The 11021-nt window shown below is 44.5% G+C and overlaps 1 protein-coding gene across 1 annotated transcript in view; it reads right to left on the reverse strand.

Moving 5' to 3' along the window:
- nompA (no mechanoreceptor potential A) overlaps positions 1–10768 on the reverse strand; it is a 49494-nt gene extending 38726 nt beyond the window's left edge. Inside the window, exons 1-2 of the mRNA XM_080286483.1 lie at positions 10693–10768; positions 85–354 (exon numbers count right to left, since the gene is read on the reverse strand). Of these exons, the coding sequence (XP_080142609.1) occupies positions 85–354; positions 10693–10768 (346 nt within the window). The remainder of the gene's footprint in view (positions 1–84; positions 355–10692) is intronic.
- Positions 10769–11021: the final 253 nt, after the last annotated feature.

The raw sequence follows: 11021 nt of genomic DNA on the forward strand, positions 1-11021 counted from the left end.
TGTGCTAATAATTAGCATCATGCACCAACACAACCAGGCTGGGGTGGTAGGCTGCCCCTGACCACCCTGCCCTGCCCCACTTACCCGCCGCCCCGGGGGCCTGTGTCTCGCCAGAGGGCGCCTCGGTGGTCACGTTGATCTCCAGCGTCACCACCGTAGCTGTGACCCGCCCAGCCTCGCCCTGCCCTGGGGCCTCAGTTAGCACCTGATTGAGGGCGGGGGCAGGGCGGTTGTCCAACTGGCGTGAGGCAGGTGGGGCGCCACCAAGGGCCACCCCCGCCCGCGCCGCTGCCTCCACCACATTCCGGTTGATGCCGTAGGGCTCGCCGCTGCCCTCGGCCGCTGGCAACACTCCTGCGGTACACAACACTGTACTGCCGCCGTCGCTCTGCCCTGCCCCGCCCTGCCGCTGCTACCCTGCCCTCCACTACACATGCCACTACTGCCCCGCTCCTGCCCCGCACCCGCCACACTCACACCTCCCTAACCTCAACTTTGCCGGTTGTCTGTTGTGTCACTCATACGCTGAGTGGCTGTAAATGTAGTTGGTATTAATGAAGTGTGTGTGTGTGTGTGTGTGTGTGTGTGTGTGTGTGTGTGTGTGTGTGTGTGTGTGTGTGTGTGTGTGTGTGTGTGTGTGTGTGTGTGTGTGTGTGTGTGTGTGTGTTGAGGGAGGGAGGAGAGAGGGAGGGGGGCAGGCCAGCAATAAGCCCACACTACATCGCCGGTGCACCTCGTCTTCAAGCACTAGTGACGTGAGCCCAGGGGAGGCGGTGCGGGGGAGGGTTAGTGAGGGGGAAGGGTTGGGTTAGTTTAGCGAGCAAACACTACAACTCTAAACCACAACAGACAAAAATGAACGAGAATCCTGGGGGCGGCACCACCTACGCAACACACACTTACATAACCACCTCCATCTCACAACGGCAGCAAGCGTCTGTCAGCCAATCCCCAACTCATGAGTAAATGCCATAAACCTGAGTTTTGGAATCTCATTAAACATTCTCACCATCGATGAAGATTAAAAATAAAATCCTTACTAATTAGCAATGGTATTATCTAAAGTAATAATATTCTGAAATCTAAGTATGTACTCTACTGTACTTACAAAATGGAAATACAAATACGGATAATAGTAATGGTTGCAACCCCAGCCTTATCAGAACGTGAACCCAGTGGACTGTAGGCTGCAACACCCCTTGAGCATCATCTCACTGTCCTTTTTGTACTAGAGATGGGGCAAGCTGAGGGACGTTTGTATAACCGTGGATGTGAGCAGCTCTGTTATATCGGTGCCACGGCATGAAGGCGCCCCTCTCAAGCACCTTACTTAACTTAGGGTAGAGTTTTCGAAGCAGACGGGCTAGCACTACCAAGGAACTCTTTCAACTTGAATAAAATCGTCTGGAAGTAGCACTAATAATAATAATAACAATAACAACAACAACAACAACAGAATAATAATAATAATAATAATAATAAATGCTGGTACGCGTAGGAATAGGAGTGCTATCTTTCCGCGCCTCAGGATATGGGGAGTCACAGGTATTTTCTTTGGAAACATAATTTATATTCCACGCAATTTTCTTTGGTTAGATTAGATTAGGTTTGGTTAAAAGCTAGGATACATTAAATCTGGTTTGGTTATCTCTGTGCGTCAAAACTCAACAGAAAACTACTAAAAAGTGGCCTCCTTAATTCAAGTTTTACCGTTATAACTCCTTCATGATTTATTCACTGCAACACAAAACACACGCTACATTATACCACAGTGATCCTAAGATAAAACCACTGATAAGGAACACAATAGGGAAAGTAGCCACTGTAAACAATCCAAACTATGACATATATTAAATGACCTAACACACCATCCTGCCAGCGTCAGCCACACACCCTTTCAAAGCTTTCCCGCTGACAACTTTCACTTGTGTAACATTTCCGCTCGCTCGGCCTCATTTAACAGGCACAAATGCAGCTGGGTCTCTCAACGCACTCCCTGTCCTACGAAAGGAGAATGGTGAATCATAGGAAATGGGTTGCTTCAGACTGCAGTTCACCAAGTTCACGTCTAAATGAGCCTAAGAAACCACCACCACCATCACTATCAACAACACTTTTTACCACGCTCCTGTTGTTTTCAGGCAATTTATTCATCCAAGGAGAGCGCTCTATGGGGAGTTTAAAACTTCCACTGTTGACTATACTCTCTTCACTCAATGTAGCCGTAAAAAGATCACCTATCTATTTTGAATGCCGAACTGTTACAAGAGTAACACTAGAATATGAGGCTAGTTACCAAGAAGTATTGTGGAATGGATCTAGGTCCCTAGAACTGCCTCATTGTACTACTGAGCTATGTGAAATAAGTTGCAAAAGGAAGAAATCTGTGCCAAGTTAACGTGGAAAGAGTCTGGGAGTCTAGGAAGGGGGGGGGGGCTCAATAGGGAAAACATCTTGACTATAATGGCTTAGAGGAAGGGGGATAGAGTAGAAGTAAAAACAGACAATTCCATATTCCCCTTCAATGTATAGGGGTAGCATTACATTACATTACGAGTACATAACAAAACATTACATTATATGTAAAAAATTGGCCCTTGGAGATCTAACCTATGACGTCACTCCGACTGGGCATTCCAACCACTTAACCAACAGGTGTAAAGAACAACCATAAATGCAAAGGGGACTATCAAACTCCACTCAGCTCTGGGAAAGTTTGGGTAAAACTGAAGAGGGACGAGGTGGTGGTCAAGTGGCAGAACATTAAACACATGACTGACATGACGGGAGATCGATCCAAGCTGAAAGAACAGATTAACGTCGTATGATTTTCCAAATGTCTCATACCATCACACCATCCCTGAGTGAAACAACCTTAGCATGTATTCAGTATGGACGGTGAGTATTAGCATCCAAGTGAGGGCATGTGAAGGTGCGTGGAGCCATTATACGTGCGCAGGAGGACCGCTCAGCCTCAGGGAACGGATCATTTAGTTTATGGCAAAGTAACACGGAAGTGGATCGTAACTCAGATAGGACACAAGGCTAACGTAACTCGACACCTGGAAACGCGGGAACAACAGGAAGAAGACCAGGGGTGAACGAGTGACTGAAACAAAGACCTATTTATACACATGAATTTTGTGTGTGTGTATGTGTGAAAGAGAGAGAGAGAGAGAGAGAGAGAGAGAGAGAGAGAGAGAGAGAGAGAGAGAGAGAGAGAGAGAGAGAGAGAGAGAGAGAGAGAGAGAGCAGCTTCACGAGGGACACCAGGCGCATCTTTTGTCCTCATGTCAGCGGAAGTGTGAGGGGCCAGTATGACTCCCGTTATATCCGGCCCCTGTCATGTGTACAGCACTCTGACCCCCCCCCCCACACACACATATTCATAGTAGGATTATGAATTTTACACATCAACACTTCCCCATCTCTCACTTTCTTTGCAAGTGTGTGTTCGTATTTCTCTGCATGGTCTGCTGGGTCGTGGCTCAGTACCAAAGACATGAGCTTACTGAAGGTGACAAGTAACCTCACCACCACCACTTCTCTCTCTCTCTCTCTCTCTCTCTTGCATCAGAAGCAGTCTATTTCCGTCTCCCGCGTTCAGGCAGCATTTAGTGAGTCTTGAGTGACGGTGAAAGTGTGCTGTCTGGCCACCGAACCAAGTCGACATGTTTCCCTTTGAGAGACTGTTTTTAATCTCTCTCTCTCTCTCTCTCTGAATCGTGATCAGTGTTGTGTCAGAGCCACGTCAGTATGTCCCCCTTTTATGGACTGTTTTTGTACTTCCTTTGTGATCTCAATGTGTTATATATCGCAACATGGGCTGAGGACCGAAGCTATTTGTGTGTGTGTGTGTGTGTGTGTGTGTGTGTGTGTGTGTGTGTGTGTGTTTTACTTGGTACAAGTGTTACATTTCATTCGAAATTTGTAAGTAATAGGACAGATCAAGAACGGAGTAAAAATCTCCAGACACCCGACACACAAGTATTACTCACAGCCCTGGAATCGTAAAGTCTGACTAGGATCTTCTGTGTATAATTCTGATCTCGTGAAGTCGACAGTCATGTTTATTCTCCTCCTTTTCATGCCCCTCCTTCTTCTTCTTCTCCTCCCTCCTCCTTTTTTTCCCTTCTTATTCTTCACGGGGATGAAACGTGGATCTGGGTGTGCACACTCCCGCTTCTCATTATCAGTGCTTGTTTACCGGAACGAACCTAAAGTATTTTAAGCTAACTTGTGGCGCCAAAGTTAGTATAATCTAGCCTTGGCGTTGGCCTGAGCGGGAGGCATCAATATTTTAACTACTTCACTTAACCACTTTGCGTAAATCTGCTTTGAGTGATGAGCCTGATGGTTTCTCGAAACTATCAGATCTTGCTACTGGCTCCATTTTGTTCAGTTATCCCCGGACTGGATAATATTTTGTAGGCTCTGAGTGTTTGATTCCTTATATATGATCTGTTTCATTCAGGCCAGAAACACCACTGCTGCCTTCCTTCCCCTCAGGTAACTACCAAACGATTTTATTTATTAGGAGAAACTCTAATATATAGTTTGTTTTCATGAGACAGGGCAGAGCAACTCTCACAACTTGAATACTAAGTGTGGTGGCGCGAATTAAAGTCGGTGGGCTTTAGTGGTGAGGTAGAAATGACTCCTTGGCTACCGGTTAAGTCAAACCTCCAACCTGACTTACACCTGGCCATCAACTGAGACTAAAAAGGGGTTAGGGATTTCTGTCAAGTGAAAGTAAAACAGCGATGGTACGAGTTAACGAAGGTCATATTTAACCCCTGCAGTTTCAAAAGTCTAACCAAACCCGAACAGAATCACCTGTATGTAGCAAGAATGAAGGTGGAATAATACGTCCCCAAACTCAAGTGGTTAAGAGGCCACTCTCAAGTCAGACAAAAAAAAAAAAAAAAAAAAAAAAAAAAAAAAAAAACTGCACCTATACCCTTTTCACTCTAACTTGGTCCAGATTTTCGTCCTCTAGAAGGTTATATCGCTTAGCTGAGTGACAGAAGCCAGTACTGAGGGTCAACATCCTTTCCATAGGACTTTTTCGTAACCTGCATACTCTGGTGCTAATCTCTCGTTACAACTCACCATTAAAGTTAGAGATATGAAAATTTCAGGCCAAGTTAAAGTAAAGAGAGTATAGTCATATATACCAAGTTAAATATATCAATTGGATGACTCCTTTTTTTTTTTCAATTTCCAAACCATTTCATTTAACATTATGACAGGCTTGTCGAAAAAGTGATGGTTCAATATAGTTTTCACGTTAAATGGCTTCTTCAATGGAACCTTCTTTCTTAAACTAAATTGACAGAAAGTAACAGTAAAAAAAAAAAAATCCTCATGGGACTGAAGGCGTTAAGTCCTGCATCATTCTGGCTACACATCATTTATTTTCCTTTCTTTCACTGTCAGGCTCAGTTGAGAATTTCGAAAGCTTGATTGATGAGTGGATGGTGGGGTGGTCGATTTGCGCTGGGCACTCTGATGCTTTGTGTTACTCTTTTCCTTTTCTGATTCTGAATACTACCCACCCTAATTATAATACTATGTTAGTGATGAGGTTTGGATGATGAACATGAAAATGGTGATAACGAACGGAGAGAAGAAGAAGGAAAAGATGATGATAATGACGATGATTACAGAGGTATGAATACGAAGGTGAGGAAACCAAAGGCGTTAATACAGAGGTGTGAGTAAGGATGAAAGGAAGTGTGCCTGCATACTAGTGTCTTGTTACCAACGCCACCGCACGGCACTGCAGCATGATCAGAAGTCACGAAACAGTCACACAGTCATAAGATACAGTGAACGTGCTTGCTGACTCACTATTAGGGCTTACATGGATAAATGAAAGTGAGTGAACATGTTGGGTCTTAGTCTCCGTTAACTTAAAGAGATTTGGCAAAACCACTTGTGACACGCACAGAGGAGGAAAAGGGCGGACCAGGAATGAACTAAAGGATTATGAAATGAAGATATGCGGGTGTCAAGTGGGATGAAATATGGGACGGCACTTATGTTAGGAAAGGATGTCCTCTCTCTAACTTCCCTTCCTTCCTCTCTTGCTCTTACCCCCCTTCTTTTGACCTTCCTCCTTATCTTTTCTTTCCCCTTCCTCTCTCTCTTTTCCTTCCTTCCTCTTTTTGCCCTTCCTCCTTCTCTTTCCCTCCCCCTTCTCTTGCTCTTCCTCCCTCTCATTTCCTTTCCTCCCTCACTCTTTCTTTCCTTCCTCTCTTTTTCTTTCTGCCTCTCATTTCAATCCCTCCCTCCCTTCCTCTCTTCTCCTTCCTCCATCTCTTTTCTTTCCCCTCCTCTGCTGTCTGTCTAGCTCTTCCTTCCTCCATACATTACCTCATCCGCCACTTCCCCTATCGTTCCTTGCCTTCCTCGTCATGCTCTCTGATTCACATCACTTCTTTCTCTCCCCCCTCCCTTATCCCTTCTCCTCCTCCCCCACCTCCCACTTCTTCCCTCCCCTTCTCCAACATCACTCTCTCCTCCTCCTTCCTCTTTCACCACTTTCTCCTCCCTCTTCTTCCCTTCTCCCTTCTTCCCATTTTATTCCGCCTCCCCTCCCTCTCTTTTTATTCATATTGCTTTTTTCGGCCATTTCCGCCCTTAATTTCTACGCATCATTCCTGCTCTGCCACTGCATTCCCGTCACTTAAGTGGCTTCCTATGGTGCAATTACCCTAAATGACGCCAAACTACTTTCAGCTAAATAGGGCATGTGTAGTCAGATTGAAGGGACGAATTGACTAGCAACCAAAGATATTCATTTCTTACATACGAAGCCTCCTAAGCTTATCAGCATGCGAGCCCCAGCCCCAGCCTCGTATTTTCTTCTTTATGTGCCTTGTTCCCCTATATAAGGCACTGATGTAGGAAGGAAGGAAGTGAGACAGGGAAGTAGGTAGGTAAGTAGCTATGAATGAATGAATGTGGGCAGGAAGGAAAGAAAGAAGGGAGCAAAGAAGGAGGAATGGAAGGACGGCAGGACTGTAATAAGAGAGGGGTGGCAGCACTTACTTCCACGCTCCAGGGCGCCGCTATACGTACGGTGTGGAAACAACTCCAGTGAGGGATGGAAACCATGTGTTAGGAAACCGACCAGTGGAAAGCATGCGTATATTTCCAAAACCACCACTAAACGAATTTTGCACTTTATAAACCGTGACAGAAAAGACCTAAAGTATATTCGTTAACTACATAACAATCAGCATATGATAACTCTTTTACACGAGAGGGTCCCTTTTTGTCATCATCAACATCATCACCATCAGTCTGAATCAGTCCAATACAGGGCAAAAGCCTCTCCCTTCTTTTTCCACTCTGACCTACTAACTGCCGACCGGTTCCATCAAACCCCAGCAAATATCCGAATCTTATCTCGCCACCTTGTCCTCTGCCACGCTCTCTCACTCCATCTCTGGTCCTTTTGGCTAAATATAGCCATCAAGCAATGGAAAGATTTCGGAACAACGCTCAGGATTATCAGCATCACGGCCGAAAGTGTCAACAACACCGGACAAGCTACTTTACGTATCCAAATGAACTCATGTTGTGAGGAGCTTGTACAACACAGCGGGAAAGAATGCAAGGGAGTGAGTTTAATGTTGGCCGGTATGTAGTGTGTGCGTGAGTGGTGGTGTGATGCTGTGTGTGCCAGTTGTCACTTCCTGGAGATATTAGCTGGTGAGGCAGGTCGTGGTCCGCATCATCAGCCACAGCCACAACACAGCACACCACACCACACCACATCATATCACACCACGCCACATCACTACACCAGACCACATCAGGTCACACCACACCACATATCACACCATACCACACCACACCACTCTCCCAACCTCACTGTGAATTAGTAAGTGTGAGGTCCTAACCATGCCAGCAACCACACCTCCACAACACACTGCCCTCCTCACACTGCCACTAACACACTCACACGAATGAATGCTGAGTTTATAATTATGCCCTACAATGAAAGATAATGACAATGGAAGATGGGGGCACCCACCATCCGCTCACTCGATGTAGTGCTACTTGCAAGTAACTCGGCACCAGGGATGAGGAAAAAGTCCAAAAAGGGTAGATACAAGTGTCTTTGGTTACTAATCAAGTGTACTCTCCACTCTGGCTACGCTAGGTCATCAACTGAAGTGAAAGGAGGATAGGGACCTGTCAGGTGTGAACCAACGCACTATACTCGGTTCATTCATGGGGTACTTTTATATCACCTCTGTCGCAGTAACGTCACCGCTCTGGTAACGCTGTGTGACGCACGTGGTACAGTACAATGACTTTTTCGCCTCCGTCGCATTATGCCTCGTACAATTCACTATCCTCACGCAGCTTTTAGGCGTCATTAAAGCCCACATTACCATTAGCTGAGGAGATTTTCTAATATCTTAAAAAAAAAAAGGCCACTTGAAGTACACAGTATTTTGAAACGTGGGAGAGGCGTTGTGATATACGGGGCAGCCTGTGACGGTACTGCTAATATTAATCTTGGTATTTATTAGTACAATAAAAAACACGCAACATGGGACAATTAAGGATGTTATATATTTGAGTAATGTCATAGATTCATCTGTGTTTGTCGAGTCTGCTCATCTTCCTAGCCACTCAACCCGTGACGTGATATTCCCCCCCCTTTCCTCTTTCTCTCTCTCTCTCTCTCTCTCTCTCTCTCTCTCTCTCTCTCTCTCTCTCTCTCTCTCTCTCTCTCTCTCAGTACAGTGACTCTTAACCGTCCTTCACATTACGGCTCTACAGTGCGTTCATTCTAACCTGACAAAAATTCCTAATCCCTTTCAGCTCAGGCGTAGGTAGACTGGAGGGCTGACTTAACTAGTAACCAAGGAGATTCATGCCTACTCCATAACACTTCATAACTAAGGTTCAGTGCGGCTGGTGTGGGTGTGACTGAAATGTAGTTGCTCAGGGTTCACCACACATCACTAATTTTATGTATGAGAGAGAGAGAGAGAGAGAGAGAGAGAGAGAGAGAGAGAGAGAGAGAATAGCTATAGCCTGTCATGTCATTAGTTTCATTAACCCCTTTAGTCCGAGGACATGATGCCGGAGGGACGCCTTCACGTGGTGGCACCGATATAACCAGGTCGGTCAACTGCCTGGCTACACAAACGTCTCTCAGCTACTTCCCTATCCACCGTAAAGAGGATGGTGAACCGCAGGAGATCAACTTAAACCTACAGTCCACTGGCTTTAGGTTTCACTTTATTCTTACTATTTTCACACCATTTCACTCTGACTAGGATATATTTGCAAACCCAGGATCAACTGACCGTGAACCCGGTGGACTGCAGGCTGAAGAAGTCCTCCTTCTACAGTCTAGCTTCCTCCATATGGGTGATACGGAGGCAGATGAGGGACGTTTGTATAGCCGGGCAGTGGAGCAGCTCGGTTATACTAGTGCCACCACATTAAGGCGTCCCTCTTTAGCATCACTACAATACAGTTCAGTCCTTGCTATATGTTGGTGATGTTTTGCAGACTATAACTAGTTAGGATGAATTTTACTCTTATATGTTGGCGATGTTTTGCAGATTATCACTAGCTTGGGTGAATTATACTCAATAAGTTGCCAAAAGCTACACTTATATATCTTCTCTATCTCTTCATAAGTAAAATGGCTCCAGCTGAGACTAAAACAACTGTAATCTCACAGCAAACATTTCAGTAGTGTAAGAAAGTCATCCGCGTTTAACCTTAAGTCCTGAAACAACAAAATAATAACAAAAACGACGACAACCACAAAAACAACCACACAATCAACTAGACAGCACTCAGATACCTCCGCCAATGCCATTGCCATTAAACAGGATCCGGATCTGTGGAGATATTGTGCGGAATACATAGGATCCGGATCCCCCCTACAGTTTGATCAATTGTTCCTTGACCCATGGCCCACTCTTCCACAAACTTTTATTGAAATTCATAGAGAAATTTTGGAGATAATGTCCGGGATACTCAGGATCCGGATCCACCCCCAAATTTAATAAATTCTTTCTTGGTCCATGGCCCACCCTTCCACAGAAATTCGCTGAAATTCATTGAGAACTTTTGGAGATATTGTGCGGAGAAACAAACAAACAAACATAGGTGAATACATAACCTCCTCCGACTTCGTTGGCGGAAGTAATAATCAGCATCAGCATCACTATTCCACCCTATTTCCCACTAATCAATGAGGTGGGTGTGCATTAATATAATGATATTAATAATAATAATAAAATAATAATAATAATAATAATAATAATAATAATAATAAATGACAAATTGGCGAAAAATTACACTAATATAATCAACCTAGCCTAATTTTCAACTTAAAAAGTTGGTTAGTAATGAGTAGTAGTAGTAGTAGTAGTAGTAGTAGTAGTAGTAGTGGTGGTGGTGGTAGTAGTAGTAGTAGTAGTAGTAGTAGTAGTAGTAGTAGTAGTAGTAGTAGTAGTAGTAGTAATAATAATAATAATAATAATAATAATAATAATAATAATAATAATAATAATAATAATACCATTAAAACTAATAAACAACTGCTGCACAATCAATAACATTAAAAACTATCAAAAACACTAGGACCAACTAACCTATAGTACCAATAACATCAATAACTTTATAATCAATATCTCAACTAACCTTCGGAGAGGAGGTGGAGCGCAGAGACGATAGCCACGGCATTAAACATAGTGTGTGATGTGGACTGTCTCACCATCTTCACAGGCGCTGCAGGGAGAGGCAAGGGCAGGCTGGGATCATGATGCTTGTGTACACGCACCTCTTATTGGCACACTGGGGGAAGGGCAAGGGGTGCAAGGGAGTGGATAGTGGGTAGAGGGAAAAAAGGTACACGACAGGGAGTCGGAGATAGAGGGAAGAGGACTGGTAACAGAGAGCAGAAGTGGGAAAAGGGCAGAAAGTAGATGACAATCAGCAAATTAAGACAAAATGTATACACCAGAAAGAAG

This window comes from Coenobita brevimanus, chromosome 111 (genome assembly GCF_032717465.1).
Source record: "Coenobita brevimanus isolate Jiangsu-jjx chromosome 111, ASM3271746v2, whole genome shotgun sequence".
NCBI lineage: Eukaryota > Metazoa > Arthropoda > Malacostraca > Decapoda > Coenobitidae > Coenobita > Coenobita brevimanus.